The 20,703-nt window shown below is 49.8% G+C and overlaps 2 protein-coding genes across 7 annotated transcripts in view; one reads left to right on the top strand and one right to left on the bottom strand.

Annotated features, from left to right (window-relative positions):
- The window catches only part of LRRC8A (leucine rich repeat containing 8 VRAC subunit A), a 19,788-nt gene extending 11,185 nt beyond the window's left edge, over window positions 1-8,603 (bottom strand). Inside the window, exons 1-2 of one of the 3 annotated variants that reach the window (XM_027687528.1) lie at window positions 8,535-8,603; window positions 6,995-7,117 (exon numbers count right to left, since the gene is read on the bottom strand). The gene's annotated coding sequence lies outside the window, so the exon portion shown is untranslated. Of the gene's footprint in view, window positions 1-6,994; window positions 7,118-8,494 lie in introns of all 3 variants that reach the window. The other 2 variants (XM_027687527.1, XM_027687529.1) reach the window with 2 other exon arrangements.
- KYAT1 (kynurenine aminotransferase 1) lies at window positions 8,047-20,703 on the top strand. Of its 4 annotated transcripts, XR_003534901.1 has the most exons (16): window positions 8,047-8,160; window positions 10,667-10,803; window positions 12,162-12,283; window positions 14,470-14,528; window positions 15,426-15,576; window positions 15,871-16,020; window positions 16,397-16,483; window positions 16,591-16,719; window positions 17,050-17,170; window positions 17,770-17,846; window positions 18,082-18,171; window positions 18,454-18,640; window positions 18,839-18,915; window positions 19,123-19,209; window positions 19,631-19,834; window positions 19,945-20,703. XR_003534901.1 is itself a non-coding variant. In XM_027687531.1 (15 exons), exons 3-15 carry the CDS (start codon window positions 12,200-12,202, stop codon window positions 19,697-19,699), a joined length of 1,368 nt encoding a protein of 455 aa, XP_027543332.1. In that variant the 5' UTR covers window positions 8,047-8,160; window positions 10,667-10,803; window positions 12,162-12,199; the 3' UTR covers window positions 19,700-20,703. The 4 variants fall into 4 exon arrangements, 3 of the variants coding, with proteins under 3 accessions (XP_027543332.1, XP_027543333.1, XP_027543335.1); XM_027687531.1 differs by having other exon boundaries at window positions 19,631-20,703; XM_027687532.1 differs by lacking the exon at window positions 10,667-10,803 and having other exon boundaries at window positions 8,049-8,160; window positions 19,631-20,703.

Below are 20,703 nucleotides of genomic sequence, written 5' to 3'. Positions count from 1 at the left end.
CCCTCTGATAGATTTAGTACTGAAACACTGTAACAGCTGGTTTTTTGCCTTATTTACTTCAGAAAAAGAGGAGGGGGGGACATACTTCGAAGAATCCACTTCCCTGACCAACCATTCCCACCTAGAGTTCATCTCAGCTGGGATTTAAGTGTCACAAAGGAAAGCAAAAGGTTCTGGGAAGCAGAGGCCTTATGGCAGTGCATATTCTGTCCTTCCAACTTCCAGATGAAACTTTGATCATGCTCCTCTCAACAAGCCACAGAAAGCCCGGAAGCCTGACTGATCCATGGATAACTGAGCTCACAAAATTCCCCAATTTGAAGGTAACACAAAAGAACACGAAGTCTTTGTAACTCATTCTAATGATGATGAAAAAGCAGTAATATCACATCACACTTTCTAGCAAAGTTCAGGAGAACAAGCACTGATCTATCAGTCACTTCAAAACTCATATGAATTCAAGTGTAAAGGATGAAGAGCAAAAATTCAATTGTGTTTCCCCAAGCCACAACATTTCATTTGTACAGACAGTCCAACAAGCCCTGGGGGCCTGCAGGGTTGATACCATTGGCTGGGACAAAGCTTCCTGTGACAAGGGGGTGCCTACATCACCTGCTTTGGCAGAATTCAAGTTTTGATTTAAAATGAACTTTCAGCACAGAACTGCAAGGACTCCAAAAGCACCACAAACAAGCAGCTAAACAGCTGTACATGAAAGAACTGTTCTCCATTTGAACAACTCCTTACTGGGTTTACTGGTTTTGCTCAATCCAGAAAATGTCTAATTCTTTCCTCACAAGAAATGACCCTTGTGCTCACTTTTGATTTGTATCTCAGGATAGGTGGGAAGGAAACCAAAAAGAAATTAGCACAGCTGGCTCCATAAGCCTGCTTACCAGCTACATGGGGTAGGAAATCCCCCTTTACATTGTGCACCTACAAGACAGTTTAAAAAAAAAAAATCCTGAGTGTCCCATGAGAATCTATTACAGCTCAGTGTCAGCAATTAAACCCCCACAGGGTGGAGCAGGAAATCTCCTGCCTTCCAGTAACAATGACGGGGTCACTGGAGGAAGAAAAGGACATTCACAGCAAGTCCCCACTCCTCCTGGCAGGAGTGGAGACCCCATTCAAGTCTCAAAGAGGAACAATAAAATGAGGGGCCACCTTTACAGAAGCTGGAATTTGCTACATCTTATCTAACCTTATTCCCAGCATCTGCAGTAAAAGGAGAAAGTACCCATCAAAACTTGAGAAAGTAGACGGGAAAGTCACATCCCTCCTCACCCAGATTCCCTGTGTCTAGTTCTTGACAGTTCTACATCAAGACAGGATTTACATGGAGGATATTATTCTGGCATAAGGCTGGGAGCAATCCTTGCATGAAGGCAGCTGGCCAGAAATAGTTACCTCCCTTGTGACCAAGAGCAGACCAAGGTCCGCAGGACCAGCAGGCAGACGGTGGATTTCAAGCTTCTGCTCCTTCCAGGAGTTGGACTCCAGGGTGCTTTGTCAGCAGCAAAGTGTTCACTGTGAAGAAGCTTTATTTGCCAAGTCCCTCCTGTCATGCAGCCTCACCAATGGCTGAGCACAGAACACCTGGACTGAGGGACTGAGTTCATGGACAGGAACAGCCACAGGAAAGGAAGTTCAGTGTCAGAGCAGTTTTGGTGAAGAAGGATCTGAGCTCCTTCATATGCTCCTCAAATTGCAGAACCTTCCAGCTGGAGCTCAGGAACAGGCAGTTTACTTGCAGCATAGTTACCTCTGCCCCATGGAAAGCATTAATACTTTTGAAAGAGTGCTTTACTGAAGTTTAAGGACAAGTTGATTTCACTAAGCTTGCATAAGCTGATAAGCATCTCTGTCTGAACTCCTGTCAACTTATCAGAAGCATAAGAAAGTAAGTTTTCCAAGGGTGTAATTTAATAGGCCTTAGGTATTGCACACTGAAGGGGAAAAACAAAAATCTTACAACTGTTTGTCTCAAAAGTGTTTCAGCCTTTGCATTCCACAGCTTTCCTTGCTACCACACAGTCCCTGAGCAGCCCCTCATTCTCTGCCTCCAAGAAATGATTTTACCTTGGAGGATTTCAGCTGCATCAAGCAGCACTACAATTCACATCCTGATCCCAGGACAGTTTATAGCGGCAACATCTGAGATTGCTCAGGAAAAGATCTGTATGCTAAAGCCTCATTATCATACAGCAGGATCAATCCAACCTCGACAAATATGCTCCTGAAATATTGACACACTCCATGTTGGCTACTACATACCCCCTTCAGTGTCTGCAAATTCACCTGGGTCCAGGTTTGCATCCCACCAGGGACCATCCCTGCCTCAGCCTGCTGGTCATGGACCTACAGCTTCCCCAGTGCTGAACAGGGTGATCCCAGAGCAGGAACAGCAGTTTCAGACTTACATAACCAACCTGCCAAACCTCCCCAGCCTTCAGCCAACCATAAGCATCACCAAGGACTAATCCTGTGTTTTACCAGACACACCTGGAGGAGAAAGATAATCACTCGTGTTGGAATAACAGGCACATTCTGAGCACACCACACCTACACAGTAAAACCAGTCAGAGACAAGACTAAACGTATATAACAGCCTGTACCTCACTGAAGGCTGACACAGCTGAGGGCATGAATGCTTTCCACAAACCACAGCTATTAACAGAGCAACTGTCCTCCAATTTGGACAATTCCTCTATCTAAAACCATCTAATCTAAAAAACTTGAGATTGACTTATTGTCAACAGGCACCTGCCTGAGCAGTGCTTCAAATCCCTGCCTGCAGCCGCTGGCCAGCACATCCAGCTCGGGACAGAGGGAACAGAAACAACATCACAGTTCTGTTTCACTGGTCAGTTTGTCAGCTTGACTCATCACTGCTGAATACTTCACCCAGCCTCCTCTTTTCTCCTCCTTTCTGTTGGCCATTCTGTTACTAACAAAGCTACTGGACAAAGAGCACTCCATGCAAGATCTCAGGACACGCACAAGAATTTAACTTCCACCCTTACTTCCCTGAAATCAGAAATCCTCCTCATCTTTAGTGGAATGCAGCTTTCAAGTGAGGCAGTCTCATAATACAGTTCTGGGTAAGTAGGTGTGGGTGCATTTTATGCTGGATCTTGCAACTCTTTTTTTCCACTACAGATATTCATAATTCCCAGTGGTTTTCAGTCTAAGATTGTGGACTGCAAGGCAGAAGTCAAGCACTGCTGACAGAATTTCTTACCTTTCAGAAGCCCAGACAAAGAGGAAGTTGTTCAGGTGCTGACAGAATCAGAGGTAGATAAAGGAAAGAAAACCCTTGATGCTCTTAAAACTACAGTCCCGATTACTGACGAGCTACAACATGTTACAGTAAGTTTACAATGGAGCAGTTTTCCTCCCCAGCATGCTGCCACCTGAAATCCTAAAGAAGGGCATGACACAGAGGTCTTTGTTCAAAAAAAAAAATAATCAGGAAATGCAAGAGCTTTACTGGGCAGAAATGGGACTGGGAATTTACGTGTCTCCTCCCTCATGTTTATTAAGTCCAGAATTAAGGGGGGGGAAAGGAGTCTGAAACAGAGCTGCTTTCAGGCATCCCTCAGAAAACCTTCCAAGAACAAGGACAGCCACATGATCAACTGGAAAAGCCCAAGATGTGAGATGGAACAAGTCAAGTTATTTTGTCCTTTGCTGTTTAGAAAGAAAAAACAGTCAAGCCAGATGCCAAAACCCTGAACAACCAACTATTATCACTGTATCAGGCCCCTTCTGCATTAAAAAAATTAATCCCTTCTGTGGAACAAAACATCTTCTGAGGTAGAGAAGTGAACATGATCACTGGAAGTTCTTTAGGGTCCTTTTCAACCCAAGCCATTCTGTGATTCTATGTCAAGTTTAAAGGGTCATTTACCATTTAGACCAGCAGAGTGGTGGAACAGCAGCTGCAAGAACTTACACTCTTTGCTCAGTGGAACAGGCATTGAACCCCACGCTGAGAGCAGGGTAAGGTGGCTTTCACACAAAATTCTGCCCCACCCAAGCCACAAGACACAGCAAGATGAAGTGAATCCACTGGGTCACACTGTCTCCACTGAAGCTCGTGAAAAAGAATAATCCACCTACAATATGGATGGCACTTCATCATCTTTACAGCTACCCATTAGTTGACTTTTCCTGTCAGATGCAAGACTGACATTCTTAAGCCTAGTGCAGTAGCTCCTGTTTACCACCACACAAACGTGTCCTGACAAGTACAGGGAAGAACATCTGCACCACCAGAACAATCCATGCTAGAGACCTGGCTTGGCCTGCTACATTTTGTGCTTTCTGACAGCATTTTGCCCCAGCTCACAGAACTGAGCACAGTCTGCAGTTACCAACATCACTGACACTCGGGGCAGGGACTGTGTGCCAGTGTTGTAAATTTAAGTGCCATCAGGTGACTTGCAACACTGATGTAAACCAGAGAAAAAAGGCTGTGTCAGCTTATAAATTATGAATGCATATGGCCACAGGCTTCCTATCCAAAATTAATTTTCTTTGCCATAACAAAGATGTTTCAAGGACAGGGCATTGGAGCTGTCTTGGAAAAGTACAACTGGCTTCTTCCAACAGGACACAATGAAACACTCCCTTGTGCTGCTTAATGCAGGTGATTGAATTAATTCTGTTAGTAACTCCTTAAGAAACCAGACAGCCCCAGCATGAACATGTAACAACCAGAGCAGCTTCAAGCACCTCAGCAGCTGCAGGAAGGGGCTCTTCAGCACTTAAATCCAGCACTGGCAGCCACATAAGAGGAGGAACCAGCTGTTCCCAGCTCAAGGCAGAAACAGTGGACAGAGTAGAGCTTTGATATAACTAAAAACAGATTGAGAAATCAAGACACTAGATTCAAAGTGAGGAAAATCTTTTAAGCAAGAATATAATGCATTGTTGACAGATTGGCACAACATGCACAAATCCATGGGTGTTGCCACAGCTGTTTTCAAGCTCAAAGAGATGAGCCAGTCAGGATGAAAGAAGGCACAGAAAAGAGCAAAGCAAGATAATTAAGACATCAACCATCAGCACGTTAATATTTCAGCTTAGTCTGAGCAAAGAGGAGCAAGTACCCATTCACACATTCCCCACACCCTCTATGCCTTGCCTCAGGACCACAAGCTCCAAAACTGTGTCTGACTTCCAGCTCAGAACATTTGCTAACTGCATCAGTCAACTAAAAAAGCGCAAGACCACCCCACCTTTCAACCCCAAGACCTAATAAAACCACAACTCTGAAGGAGGACCTGTTAACTAGCCCAGCATACACCTCTGCTGTGCACAAAAGCAAGCTGGAGCTCGAGAAGCAGCTTGAAAATCTGTCACAAGAGGAGCTTTGTGAATTGCCAAGGCAATTTTACAGCAGATGTTAACAATGCTTAGTACACAAGGTGAAGGCAGCACTGTTATGTCAGCAGGGAGGTCAGGACTGAATAGCTTTTATTTTCAAAAGCTGTTTGACAGCAGCAGGAGGGGCAGATATAACCCAGCTACATGAACTGGATTTCTAGTTGCCATACAAGACATATACAGCACATCAACAGTTTAAGGAAAAAGCTGTTTGGAAGCACTCAAGAGATGCCCTTTAAAGCATGTGGACTGCTGAATGCCTGTTCAGTATTAGTGTGCATATGTCAAACTGAGGCTGCTTTTAAAAACACTTCAAAAATGCCCAAAGGAGACTCACCATACTGCAGCTGAATACTTTAAATTTTAACCATTACCAAAACAATGTGTCTCACACAAAAATCCTAAAAAACCCTTCTCCTCTGTGCTCCACCACCACTCACCTGACATTGCACCTCTACTTTCCCAGATACCAGTTAAGCTCCATTTAACACCAGAAATGAGTTTCACTTCCCTTTTAAGTACTCTGCTGAACAAAATCCTTCTTTAGAATGTGGGAGAATTACATGAAGGCTCCTAATAAGCCTGCTCTAATCACACAGCAATAACTTGATACATGTGACCTCCACTGGTTATTTAAAACAAAAAAAATAGCACAAGGGACCCCCAAACCACAGACCACCTGACTGCCTGCAGCAGTTACTAGAATGTAACCAGCTTCAGCAAGTCATGGCTGGAAGGCTTCAGGCACTCATATTTCAAACATGGCAACATCAGCTTTTAACACATGGCTTCTGGCATGCTTTAAGGAAATATTTATGCACGTTGTCTTTGACCTACATGAATTAAAAGGGTTTCCAAATGCCACGAGAGGATCAGTACAAAAATACCCCAACAAAATCAGTGAACTGCCAGAAGATCAGACAAGCCTTAGGGGTACTTCTATTCCAGAATCAACTCACTGCACATCCCTGCTCAGAACACTGGACACAATTTCCCATCTTGAAGAGAAGCACAGAATTCTGCAATCCCTTTCCTCACTGTCCTAGTGCAGAACCAAGGAGGGAAGGAGTTTCTTGCAACTAGTTTCTGTCATTGCTCAATTGACACCCACACAAGTGCCAAGAGTTCACTGGAAAAAGATGCCTGGAGATGCCTATCCAGCAGGACAAATCACCCCACAGGAAATAGAAGGGCACCCACCAAACCAAACAGTTCTTCCTATTTCTCAGCCGCATTCCTTTCAGGCAGCAGTCACCAAAATATTTCCTGGAGAGCCTTTGAGTATTTACTGGTAAGTGCAGTGAGAAGTCAGGGTTTACGTGGCCACGAGTTAGTTTTATGAGTGACTGTAGAACAGTTATGTTATATTATTTGGACAACACCCGGTTCCTTTTTCATCTTCAAGCTAAGGGCTCACAGAATTTAATTAGCACCACCACAATTAAATACCACCACTCTCCCCATATCACCCTCTGACCAGCCACCTTTCCTTCTTGCTCTGTTTCTCTCATCTGCGCCCTGTGCTTTGCATCTGTGTTTAAGCAGGATCCTGGTCATTTTTTGGGGGCTTTACCCCGCAGAGCTGGCCCAGAGCCCTCACCTTGCTGGGTTCTGCTATCTGCACGTCAGTTCTCTGTGCTGGAAGGGGATGATGTTCCTGTGTGCTGGATCCCGAGCGAGTGCTGAAGCGCTGCACTCCCCACAAGCCATGGGAACAGCTTCCCTGGAATGAAACAGAGATCATCAGCAAAGAGGAGGGAATGGAGTTCACAGAGGGACCTCATCATGTAAAAGCTTGGTAAAGGACATCTAATTGGTAAAGGATATCTAAGACGCAATGAACAACTCAGAGGGTCACTGGGAACCAGAAAGAGACACACTGATGCCAAGACAGATGGCAAGAACACAAGGAGCCAAGTAAAACTTTGCAGGAAAGAATCTCCAGCATGTTATTCCAACAGAAATTACCAAAAGCAGGTGTTGCAGACCCAGCCAAAGGAGATGCTGAATATTAATATCATAACTAAGCCTAAACAGGTAAAGACGGACCAACCTCCTGTAAGAACAAATTATTTTCAAATGGGAAAAAGGAGGACTTTAATCCTATTTTCTAGTAAAAAAGCCTGACATATTTTAAACGTTACCATCACAAGCATCTGAAAGTCTAGATCACTTTCCTGACCACTCCAGATTCAAGCAACCGTTCCCTTCCCTCTCAACATATATCTACCAACACGTATCTTTCTGAAGTGGAAGCAGTTTAGCACCATCAACAAAAATTACAACAGCCTTTTTTTTTCCTTGTTTCCTGCATGTCAGCAGAGGGCATGGGAAAACAGGGAAGAGAGCAGATCCTTGGAGGGATCTCTCCAGCATCCATCCTCCCAGCCATGCAGGAGAGGACTGCAGAGCATCCGAGAGCATTTTGTCAACAACAGGGAGAAACGAAAAAGAGGAGACATCACTAGAAGGAAATCCAAAAAACCCACTGGTGAGGATCCACTTGATCGTAAAGTTGCCATTGGGTCTGACAGATCTTTGAAGCAACACCTCAGAAATCAAAGCTATTCCGTTTTGCCCGTCCCACGATGCCGCAAAGGCAGAGCTGGGAGGACTCTCTGACCTTCTCCCCCTCTCCGGCAACGGGCACCAGCCCCAGCCCGGCACAGCCCGGCACCAGCCCCGCCACACCACCCCGGCTTTCCGGACGCAGAAAAAACACCCTCTGGGAGATATAAATAAACCCCAGCGCGCTTCCGTCTGCAGGTAACAAACAGCGGGTAAAAATCAGGACTCCCCACCTTGCCGGGGATCGGAGAGACTCTCCACACCCCGCGGCTCTGCCTCGCCCCTCAGGCGGGGCGGGGACCCCCCTGTCCCCGCCGGTGTGGGGCAGGGACGGCGGGACCCGGGGGAAGCGAATCGCCGCCGAATTACTCAGCAAATCCTCCCCGCCCGGCCCCACCTGGCGCTGCCGCCGCCCCCGAGCCCCTTCAGCCGCCCCCCGACACGCGGTCCCACCCCTCCCCTCACGGCCGCCCCACGGCGGGGACACATCCCCACAGCCCACCCGCACCGTGGGGAGACCCGCCGCACCCACCTGCCCGCACCCGGCTGTGAGGGACTCGCACCGCACCCACCTGCCCACAGCCCCCGCCTTCCCTTACGCCGCTCCGGCGCCTTTTGTCCGCCCTGCCCGCAGCGGCCCCGCCCCGGATCTGACCTCACCCTCCCCCCCGCACGGCCGCCATCGCCCCGTCCCGCCGCCACACAGGGCGAGGGGGGTGCCGCCATCTTGGGGGCGGGCATGAGGACACGGGCGGGCGCCATCTTTGTGCAGGGCGCGCCCCATAGCGGCGGATGGGCGGAGGTGAAGGCGGCGGCGCCATCTTGGGGCAGGGCAGCGCGCAAAATGGCGGCTCTTAAAGGGGCAGCCCCCTTTAAGCCTTCACCCGCTCTCAATTTTTTTGGTACCTGAAAAAAAGTGATTCACTGGCGGTTGTTTTTATTCGCCTGACTCGATGGAGGACATGGGGCGCATAATTTCTTTTTGAACTCATAAAGGACAGTTCAAAGACGCTCATTGTGATTTCATTAGTGTACAAGTGGCAGTTCTGAGGAGTTAAGTGCAGCCAATTTTGAGTCGTATACACCAGTGATCACAGTAAAATTTACACCAGTAAAATAAGTATATATTACTTTTATAATTATTATATCTGTGGCTTTCTAAGAATATTATAGGTATTGGCAACCTCCTGTAGCCACAGGCACAGGAACTACCAGAGGAGCTGTGATCTCACCTGCCAGGGCCCAGGGCAATAACTAACTTAAAAAAAAAACCAAAACAACAATAATAAAAAAGAGTTGTTCAAGTCTAGATGCACTTGTTAAATTAAAATGACCTGAAGAGGGTCCTAATTTTCCTTGAGTCTTACAGTACAATCTATAGGGTCAGATGTGTCCTTTACATTGCTGACCTTGTGCTCATTAGCAAGTCATTTCTGCTGAATTTCAAGAGGAAATTAAGGTGAAGTTACATGATAATGTTGAACCAATATAAAGGCCAAATTCTGCCAGAGAAGGGCCCCATGCTCCTGTCCATCCCTTCTTCCCACTCTGGTCCTTGCCCACATTTCTGTTTCCTTGCAGCACCTTTCACGCTCACTCCCACTCTGCCCTGAGCCAGCTCAACTCCCAGACCTGACAGAAAACTGGCCACTTTTCAGCCAAGTTGGCTTTTTGCTAATTTATCTAATCAAACGAGCTCAGCTCAGGGGCAAACAACAACCAGGGAAGGCACAAGTCTGGCAGAGAAGGGGACAAAGAAAGCACAGGGAAAAAAAAGCCACTGAGCTACTGGATGGCTCAGGATGTGCCCTGTACACTCTTACAGAACCAAACATCAGTTTTCCTTCCATCTGTTTGTTTTGGTGTTTAACAGAAGTTTAGAAAACAAAGAGTTTGCATTTGCCTGCACAGGCATTCCCTCCTGCTTAGTCACCTCAGGGGTGCCTCAGATGTCAGGTCGGGGTTGGCAACCTTTGGCACAGCGGATGTAGCTGCTTCCTTTCCCTGTGGCTCACTTTTTCCTACTGTGAAAGGGAGACAGAAATTACTCACACAGGAGAATTACACTTCCTGATTCATTGGTGCAGGTAAAACTTTGTCACAGAAGAAGGAAGCTAAGAGAGGACAATTTGCTCTCTGCACCCCAAGGCAGCAACTGTCACCTCTTGAATACCAACAGAGAGTTCAGCTCCTGCATCCCTGCACTGAAATCCCCCTCTGAGGCTGCTATCCCTGCCCATCCACAGCCCAGGGATCAGGTGATGCTGCAGGATCTGCTTTAGGTTGTATCGTGACAGTAGGTCATTATTCTCTGATGAACTTTACACTTATGCCTTCACCTTCTCTGCCTGTGATCCACCCCCTTCTCTAATGCATGATGAAATTTTTGAGAGGGTCTGACTGGCTTAAAAATTAATTTTTCAACATGACTAAAAACTTCACTCGAAGGGAAATTCCCTGCCATTGTCATGCTGAAGTAATTACTGCCGTACCACAAAAATTATCCCATATAGTTATACCAGCGTGAGCTTCCATCTGAACAATACACCGGGATATTTTTCCAAGCAGCCCAAATCCTGTGGCAGCGCTGGCTCTGAGCCTCCAAAAGCCCTCTCCCCCTTCACCCGGTGATCTGAAGAGCCCTCCTTTTCCCCGGTACGCTCTTCCCCATCAGTGTTGTAGCTCGACTCCTGCCTTCCTGCAGCCTCTGCGACTCCTCCCAGGAAGTCCCGGGAGCAGATGAAGCATTTCGAGGAGAGGGAGAGGGCAGCATGTATGCCAGGGCAGCCTGGGCGGCTGGGACAGGCTTTCCCAGCGTAAACCAGCGCAGCCCAGCTTGATGTAAGTTGGTTTTGCCCCCGTTGTCCCTCTGGCAGGTGCTTTGTCGCTTCGTGTTTGCCCTCGCTGGCGTTGCTGCTGCGCTTGCCGTGCTCCTGCACCCCACGTTCAGGGGGATCCTTTATCCCCAAAGCGCCCTGGGTGCATCCCAGGGCAGCCACGGAGTGTTTAGGGACCACTGGGATGGAGGAGAGGGCTGGTGTCCGTGGGCTGGAGGGCCGGAGGTGCTGAGTGACCAGTCCCTACGGTGACCTTTCAGTTGTCACCTCCAAAATCCTCACCATGTGCTGTCCTGACCCTGGTACTGCCTCCAGCCCTGTGCCAGAGCCTTGTGCCCGGCTCTCCCACCAGCTCCATAGTTTTCTGCAATCTGTTAAAAGCCTGGTTTTTTACTGCCCCACTTTCATTTTGTCACCTCTTTACAGGACTCATTGGCTTTGCACCCCAAAGCAGTGACCCCCCACATCTCCTGTCCCCAGTGTGCAGCTGTGCCTGGCACAGGGACAAGGGGGAGATTTCACAATCCTGAGCTATATGATGCTCTGGCTCTCCATTTTTCCGTAAATCGTGTTGGTTTTTCCCACCTGGCAAAGAGATGTCAAACCCCACTGGTCTCTGCTGGTGGCTGCTTTGCACTTTTCATAGAAATAACACAAAATGCAGACAGTGGGGACTCACATCCTGCATGTAAGGATGGAAAGTGCACCCAGGAGTACTGAGAATTTATCTGTGGGCTGGCTAGCTTCAAACCTGTTTTAATTAATTTTTTGGCAATTGGGTAAATTAATCCATGGCTCATTAAAGTAAAGGTGCATGTGTCCTCCAGACTCACTGCTTTTATCTCAAGTACCTAAATAAACTTGAGATGGGTTTGTATGGAGCAGGTTTGCCCAGCTCCAAGAGGCAGGCAGGGTGTCCAAACAGCCCTGCCAAGGCACAGCCCCACTGATGAGGAAGGTGGAGGTGCTGTAGGGAAGGAAAGGCAGAGGCAAGAGATAGCTGGGATCAATGAAACCAAAAGGGAAGCTGACAGTGAATACCAAATTCCCAGAGAATGCCCTCTCAGTGATGTCCATACCACTCCCCTCAGTGCAGAGGAAAGGGAGGGAAGCCTGGAGTGGGAGAGAGAGGGAGCAGAAGTCGTGATCCTGATTTCATGTGTCATGGGCACAAAGTACAGCCCCAGCACTGTTTGACATTACAGTGACAACACACAAGGCAGCTCGTTTCGCCTTTTCCTTTCTGTGGCAGAACAACCACAGCTTTGGGTCTGGACCTGCCTCATCCCCAGGTACACAGAGTGTTTGCTCAGCTGTGGAGTGATTGTCTCACCCCTCTCCTTTGTGTCTGGGGAATTGCAGGTCCGTGCCTGCAGGAGGAGGACAGCAGGAGCCGTGGCATGCTCAGGAGAGCGGGGCCGTCTCTGCGTCACTTCTTGCTGGAGAGGAAGAGCAGTGCTGGATATAGTTCGTGCTCCAGAGAGGTATGGAATGCCCAGTGGGTTGTCCTTGGCTGGCAGCCTGGTCCTGGCTCAGGCTACAGTGGTGTGGAGTGCAGGGGAGCTCACTGTCCAGCAGTTCACCTTGGCAGTCAGAGCGGAGAAGGCACGTCAGGAAAAGCCCCTCTGGTGCAATCTCTGTACCTGCTTATTTCCAGGGAGCCTGTTTAAAGGTAACATCTCATAAGCAAGAGCATGTCCTTCACACAGGAGAAAGCTCATTCTTTGTGGGGCTGCCTTGTCTGATGGTCTCTACTAAAGCCTCTTGGGTGGCAAAGTACTTGGGAAACACCAGCATCCCACTTGGAGATCCCAACATGCAGAGCAAGGAAGTCACATGTGGCAGGGAATCAGTGGTGGAAGGCTGTGGTTGCCAAGTCGTCTGCACATCCACTCAGCTCTCCTGTGTGGCTGCCAGGCAAAATGCACCTAGAGAAACACATCATTCAGTCTGGGGAGCAGAACAGGCTGAAACAGATTTGGGGCTGTGTGGCCCCAAGCCTGTGTTGTTCTCCAGCCTGATGGGAAACCACTTGAAAGGGCTGGAGCAGGCAAGGCCTTACCTCAGAACTGGGAATTTCAAGGCTTGCTGATCTGTTAAATTCTCTGACCCGTGACCAGCAGCAGCCCCCCTCAAGAGATCAGCACTGGAGGTGTTAATATTTCACCTCCAGCTACCTTTTACTTCCCAAGCCACAAATCCTTCTACTCTCACCCAAATCAGCTCAGGCACAAGGTCTTGTGACCATAACAGCCATGAGCTTGTGCAGAAAGGGCAAAGCTGGGGCTGGGGCAGAGGAGAGAAGCTGCCTTAGACCCAGCGACTTCTGCTCGCCCTTGGCTGCCTGCCTGGCACCACGGTGAGCAGAGTCCACCTGGTGCCCTCTGAAACACAGGGCTCCTCAGCAGGGTGTTTGCAAAAGTCCCCAGTGAGGGCTGAACCTGCATAAAAATCTAAGGACCTCAGCACAAAATATCCTTGGGGCACTTCCCAAATTCTGGTGCAGCCCTGTGGGAACAGCGAAGGGGAGGAGGTAAGTGGGGAGTTCCTGCTGCAGCTGAGCCTGGGGAGGGGGCTGACCTGGTATCTCCCCCACCATCCTGACAGGACAGAGAGCACAGACCCCCTCACATCCCAGCTCTGCATCCCAGCTGCTTTCACACGCCCTCCTCGTCCTGGTTCAAATATATATTACTTGCTGTGGTGACAACAGTTTTCTTGGCTCGTTGCTTCAGGGCTGCCCTCCTTGTGCCCCCAGCTCTTCTTGATGTGTTGAGCATCATTTATTCCCAGTTTCCAGTCCCTTCCCTGTCCGGGTACCTTTTCCTTGCACCACTGAGTTACAAAATTCTGCCTCTGCTGCTTTTCGTCATCCTCGTGATAAATTCCCCATCAAGTCCGTCTGACTTCTCCCACTGTGCTTATCCAACTGGAAGGAAGATTTTGCACTCAGTGCTTCCTACTGTCTTTCTTCCCACTCCCCTGAGCCACAATGTACATGGAAATTGCACACCAGTCAGGCACACTCGGGGTCTCTGTACATCAGACTGACCTGTGTGCTGTGCTCTCTCTTGCCTGTACTCAGTTGCTGCCTGATTTTGACATGAACCTTAAAAACAAATCCCAGCATATTTTCTAGGATCTAGAGCAAGTCCCTTCACCAAACACTTCAACAGGACAAAGGAGTAACTACTTCTGCTACTTTATAGAACAGGGTGGAATAAAAAAAATTGTAATTCTAAGAAAAGGGGGTATTTTGTGGCTTGTGGAGAGTAAGGAGATCCCTCCACTGAAAGACAGGAGAGGTTATGGAAGGCAAAACCTCAGATCCGGGGTCCTTGGCCTGGCTATTACAGCTTGGCTGAGCTCATTTGACCCCATGATTTATCCCAACTGATAATGAGGTTTAAGGCTGTGCCAGCTCCCCAGTGAGTGTACAAACACTTATTTTGTTCACCACTTTTCCAAGTTCTTGTTGAAACTTGTAAATGAAAACAGAAACCAGTGCAACAGCATTACTGCTCTACAGTCAGTCAGTAACAGCCCGTGAAGCGATAACTAAAGGACACACCTGTTGGGAAAAACACACCTGGGAAGCCACAGCCCCTTTGTACCTGGACCCATTGGCAAGTGAAAGCTTCAAACTCACTTTCTCTCTCTTCCTTTGCAGGCAAAAATGTCAAGGCCAGTTCAAGCTCGGAGGCTGGAGGGAATAGATAAGAATATCTGGTGAGTTAAGAGAATATCTGGTTTGCCCTGGTGGTAGATGTGGTTTTAGACACCCTAAAAGCAAATAGAAACCTCGGCAGCCACACAGCACAGAGCAGCAGCCTCCCCTGACTGCTTTACATACGTTCAGGAAGCACATCGGGGTGAGTTTGTCCCAGAAGACTTTACCCCATCTCAGTTGTGTACCTGCTGCTCTCACTTTATGCTGTGTCAGGTGTTTTGCACCATCCCGAGGGCAGAAAGGCCGGAGCATCACCCTCCCTCTGACCCATCCACTCAAATGATCCCAGCGGCACCCAAACCTGAGCCAAGCTGCAGCACACTGGCTGTAGCCTGGCATCTGCTTCCAGCCCACCCTGGGGCACTGCAAGCAGAGAGGCAGGTGAAGGGCTGCTGCAGAGGCCATTCCCAGCCTGCCAGGCACAGCGTGGCATTGGGAAAGCTTGAGGAAGAGACTGAAACAACCTACAGACTGCTGATGAGCTGGCTCTTGTTTGGGACAAGCAGTGAGTTCAGCCTGCCTTGCCCTCTGCAGAGGCCTTCACAGTGTATGGTTGCTAAATTTTGCAGGGCTGGTATGAGCTTGGAAACCTTGAGTCCTGTCCTGAATGTGTCTGAGTGGCTTTGGCCATGACCACACACCAGAAAGCACAGGAGCTGTTTTCAGGGAGAATAAATTAAAGCCACCCCCCAGTGCCGTAGTGCCTCGTCCTTGGTTTAATTGCAACAGGTCTGAAATGACCTGTGCTCGGTCCTGCACCCCTGTGAGCAGTGGGATGGCTCTGCAGGAGGGACACCAACCCCGCTCCCTTCCAGAGGGATGCTGAAAGCAGAGGCAGTGCCAGCGTGCTGCTCAGACCCTCTGTAAGTGCTTTTCTCTCCCTTTGTTCTCTCCAGGGTGGAGTTTGTGAAACTGGCTGTTACCTATTCCAAGGTGAACCTGGGCCAGGGCTTCCCTGACTTCCCTGCTCCAGACTTTCTGCAGGAGGCACTGAAGCGAGCCCTCAGCGAGGGGACCCACATGCTGCACCAGTACACCCGGGCCTTCGTGCGTGCACAGACCCCCTCCCCAGCAGCACCCCTCCCTGCCCCTCAGCCCTGGCTGCTTCAGGCCTCCTCAGGCAGCAATAAACAGGGCAAAACATGGGGCAAAACGCATATCCAGCCTTGACCCAAGCCCCCTGCTCCCAGGGCTGTAACTCCCTGCTTTAACGGGGTGTTTGAAGCAGCCGGGCTGGGAGGTGCCTCACGGGGTGCTTGGCTGCCCAGGCCCTTTCCAAGGGTTCATCCTTGTTTTAGGAGGCTTCTGCAACCTAATTCCCACCCTCCTCTCACCCCCCAGGGACACCCGCCTCTGGTGAAGGCCCTAGCCCAGATTTTTGAGAAGCAGCTTGGACGAGAGCTGGACCCTATGACCAATGTGATGGTGACTGTGGGGGCATACCAGGCCCTTTTCTGCTGCTTCCAGGCTTTTGTGGATGAAGGTGATGAGGTAACCCAAGATTTGGGCTTGTTGCACCAACAAGCTTTCCCCCAGGAGAGCCCTTCCTGGCTGTGGGTCTGCCATGAGTTACAGGCTAGTTTTCATTGTCCTTTTCCAAAGCAGAGACAGTTTTAGCTCCATTCTCTAGTTTCTGAACTTCCAAAGGAAAAAATTACCTGCTGCAGGGCACAGTCTCATTTCTGCATAAGGCAAAATAACCCTTCTTGCCCTGAGTGGTGGTTTTCTTCCCAGACGCTGCCCAGAGGCACTGCAGATTCTCCATTACAGTAATTCAGGGATTAAAATATCCCTTCCATTGCTCTCTGTGCATATCAGGGAAGGTCTGAGCAGGGCCAGGAGGGTGCTGACATGTCCTTTCTTCCAGGTGATAGTCATTGAACCCTTCTTTGACTGCTATGAGCCAATGGTGAAAATGGCTGGTGGGACACCCGTGTTTGTCCCACTGAGACCGGTGAGTGGGTGAAGGGGAAGAGTCACAGCAAAGTAAGTGAGGAGGAGAGTGGGAAACAAAGTGCACAGGTAGCAAAGCAAACCAAGATTCTCCTCTGTGCTCTCTAGAAAGCTCCAAAAGATGGAAAATTGATGTCTAGTGCAGACTGGCAGCTGGACCCAGCTGAACTGGCTTCTAAATTCAGTGAAAGGACAAAAGCCATCGTCCTGAACTCACCCAACAACCCTCTGGGCAAGGTAATGCCACTGGCCATGCTGTGAGTGGCCCTGGGAGCTGCTGGGGTGCTGCAGCTCACCCAGCCACATTTGCAGTGCAGCAGTGACTCAACCTTCCTTGCACACAAGGAAAATGGGTTTTCTGAAGGCACCACATGCTGTGCTCACTCTTCTGGTGTTTTTAAGCCTTGTCTTTGGTGCCAGCAGTGGCTTTGCCCTGCTAGACCTGCCAGCTCCTGCCTCCCTGACTTGGGAGATGGTGCTATCAGGGTGCACAGCCTTCATGGACAGGCAGGGACAGGCTCAGAAATGCTCCTGCTGCATCCCTGCCCCATTCCTTTCCTGCTGCAGGTGTTCAGCCGTGGGGAGCTGGAGCTCATTGCAGAGCTGTGTGTGAAGCACGACGTGCTGTGCCTCAGCGACGAGGTGTACGAGTGGCTGGTCTACGACGGGAAGGAGCACATCCGGATCGGTGCGGAGAGGGCCTGGCTGGGCCTGGGGGCCTCCTCAGGGGAGGCAGTGGGGATATCACTGGGGTCCCCTGGAGAGCCCACAGGATGCCTTGCATGCACAGCTGTACTAGGCACGAATCCTCGTTGGAGGTGTTTTGCTGCACTCCAGACTCAGCCTCCAAACCAGGTCTTATACAGGAGTCCTGACTTCAGAGCCAGGAGGGGAGATCCAGAGCAAGGAGCCCTTTGGCTCCAGTGAAACTGAGGTTTTTTCCCTGTGCTTTGTAAAGCCACAATTTTCTAAGTGTCTCTAGTTTCGGGAAATCCATTTCAACACGATTTCAGAGGCCTGTTCTTCCAGTTGCAGTAACATGCAATCACCCCGTTGCAGAGTGATGGTGCTTGGCATCTCCAGGAGCCCCTGGGGCTGGGTACACGAGCATGAAAATATTTAATTAAAAAGAGATGCTCTTGAGAAACCTGGATGAGCCTTGAGGCTCATCCAGGTGAAAGATGTGCTGTGAACACACAAAAGATCATGATGGGTTATGGTGGGCAGAGCTCCCAGAAATGAGCACACTGAGCTCTGCCACTGGGGTTTCTCTCCTTTCATTGCCAGCCAGCTTGCCAGGGATGTGGGATCGCACGGTGACCATCGGGAGTGCTGGGAAGACCTTCAGTGCCACTGGATGGAAGGTGAATGCCCCATGTGGCACCTCATTGTGTCCCCATCCCTATCCCTTTGCCACAGCACAGCAGTGGGGACAGTGTGGCCACACGCTCAGCTTTGAGCCTCAGGGTCTGGAAGCACCAAAGCTGCTTTAGGAAAGCTCTGTCTGGAAAATACAATGAAACCAGCCCAGGCAAATAAAGGGGAGCCTGAGCAGGTTCCCAGAGACTTCCCACCTTCCTCCTCCTCTCCTGGCTGCAGGTAGGATGGACTGTGGGATCCGACAGGCTGCTGCAGCACGTCCGCACCGTGCACCAAAACTCCGTGTACCACTGTGCCACCATTGCCCAGGTAAGGCAGCTCCTGCAACTGGCCCTGACATTCCTGAAGCAGGGGCAAGAGGTGTTCTTTTTCCCATGGCTGACCTGAAAGGCACAGACAAGTTATTTATGGTGCCCTGGAGGGGAGAGTCCAGCCTGCCTGGGGTACATTCCTACCTTGCATTGACAAATCTAAGGGGCCATGTGGAGGGGCTGGAGGCAGAGTTCCTTAATCACCTGTGAATTGCATCAGAGCAAAGAGTTTAGTTCCTTGGCCATCTTCCCACTGGGCACTGGTCGTCTCTCCTTGCAGGAGGCCGTGGCTCAGGGTTTCCAGAGGGAGCTCACACTCTATGGCAAGCCAGAGAGCTACTTTGTCCAACTGCCCAGGACACTACAGCAGAAGAGAGACTTGCTGATCCAGAGCCTGGTTGCTGTGGGGATGAAACCCATCGTCCCCGAGGGCACCTATTTCCTGGTGGCCGACATCTCCGAGTTCAGTGAGTCAGCTGCAGCTCTGCCCAGGGGGGCTGAGTGTGGGGGGCAGCTCAGAGGGTATCACTGGCAGGGGCAGGAACCTGCCTAAAGCACCACCAAAGCAGGGATGGACAGTGCATTCCTCATCCAGGCTCCAAGGGTGTGGGTTTGGGGCACCCAGCAGCCGCCCCAGCCCCTGTCCTGCTTTGCTTCTTCTGCAGAATCTGATGTCCCTGAGGTCCCCAACTCAGATGAGCCCTATGACTACAGATTTACAAAGTGGATGGTGAAGAATAAGGTAACTGTGAATGGCCCTTCCTGCTGCACTTGCCCTGGGTGGGTTTGTGCCCTCCCCGCTGGCTGCACCTTTGGGAGCCAGAGCACGACACCACTGCCCGTCTGGCAGCTCCTGGAAGAGAGGATCTGGAGGGGAGGGCTTCACCCACGCTGGGGCAGGGCAGCCCCAGAGCAGGAAACTCAGCTCCTTGTGCTTCCTTCTTCCCAGGGCCTTGCTGCCATCCCACTCTCCGCTTTCTACAGCGAGGCCCACAAGAACAACTACACCAATTTCATCCGGTTCTGCTTCGCAAAGGTGAGACCTGACAGCACCGAGGAAGGCGAGGTTGGGAGTAACAGCCAGGGCTGGTTTAATGAGATAAATGCCAAGAAGAAATGCAGAGTGGGCATAGGACCCTGAGCATGGCATTCCAGTTGGAACAACCCCTCCTCCAGACATGTGAGCTGAGCCAGGGGCAGCAGGTGTGCAGGGCCATCCTAAGCTTGGCCCCATCAGCATCCTACATTTCTTGGTCAAGGCAGGGAGTCTCTGGGTGTGTGTTTAGCTGCCCAGTGGCCATGCCTGCCCCAGAGGTGGCTGTGCCTGTCTCACACTGAACACACAGCATTTGCCACGCTCAGGAATGAGAACAGGATTTTTGTATGAATGGTGACTGCAGTGAGGGAAAATGGGATTTGGTTGGAAGCCACTGACCAAATCTGTGGTATTTGTTTAGGAGGAAGCTACACTGAAGGCAGCAAATGACATATTGCAAAAATGGAAAAAGGAGAAAACCAGTTCCTGAGTGCACTGGAGAAAGAAGCAGGCTCTCCTTGGTCCTCACCTGCCCTGACTACTCTTCTTCCTCTTCTTTACTTGTCTACAAACTTTGATACCTTCTTACTTCTGTGCTTTCAGCCATTTTCTGTCAGACAAATGGGTAAGAGGTTTGCCAGGCCCAGGGTCTGGGAACATTTTCAGTCGCTGTGAAATGGGCGCAATAACTTGGTGTGCACTGACAGTATTTGATGTTTCTTCTTACTTTGAAAGACTGTGCTAATCAGTTCTGGGATGTATCCAGCAAGACACAAGGTAAGGAGGACTCTAGGGGTCTTTTCCATCACCAAATTCTGAAAAGGTGCTTCAGGACCTACCTTTAAGGCCGGGGTGAGGAGTTGGTCTGGCTTGTCTTGCTCCACATCCCTCCTCATGTAATCCAAAGTGCAGGACAGCATTTCCACCAGCACTCACGTTCCCACAGGACTGTACAGTATCACCAGCCATCAGGAGGGTGACTCCTATGATCCTGAAGATTATAAATCCAGTGAGATGTTTTTTTCCATAACTAACAATTTTCCCATTACTTTTTCCTGTTACTCCCTGGGGAAGGTGACCACAGAATCTGTAACTGGTTTCCCCCAGAAAACAGCTTTTATCAGTACCCTGGCTATTGCCAAACCTTCCCTGTGCACCCCCAAACTACTCTGGGCGCTTTCTCAGGGCTTGGCAGCATCGTCCAGGGTGCAGAACAAAACCTTTAGGCCTTTGATCAGAGCACATGGTGCCTGGGGAGGACAGGCACTGTGGCCTCAGGCTGCTCCTGCTGCTGGGGCCCCCCACAGCTTCCCACCCATGGGGCTGGTGGGGTGACATGAGCAGCATCTGAGAAAGAATTCTTGCATCAGTCTTGATTTCAGCCTGGATAAGAACATAAAACATCATCATCAACCATGCAGGACTTACGTGCATCAGACTGTGCCACGAGTGTTTGTAGCAGTTAAATTATTAAAGTGGAACTACTGCAATCAT

Source organism: Neopelma chrysocephalum, unplaced genomic scaffold (genome assembly GCF_003984885.1).
Source record: "Neopelma chrysocephalum unplaced genomic scaffold, ASM398488v2 Primary Assembly neopelma1_74, whole genome shotgun sequence".
NCBI lineage: Eukaryota > Metazoa > Chordata > Aves > Passeriformes > Pipridae > Neopelma > Neopelma chrysocephalum.
The sequence above is the reverse complement of the archived record's forward strand: the minus strand, read 5'-3'. Positions and strand labels throughout refer to the sequence as shown.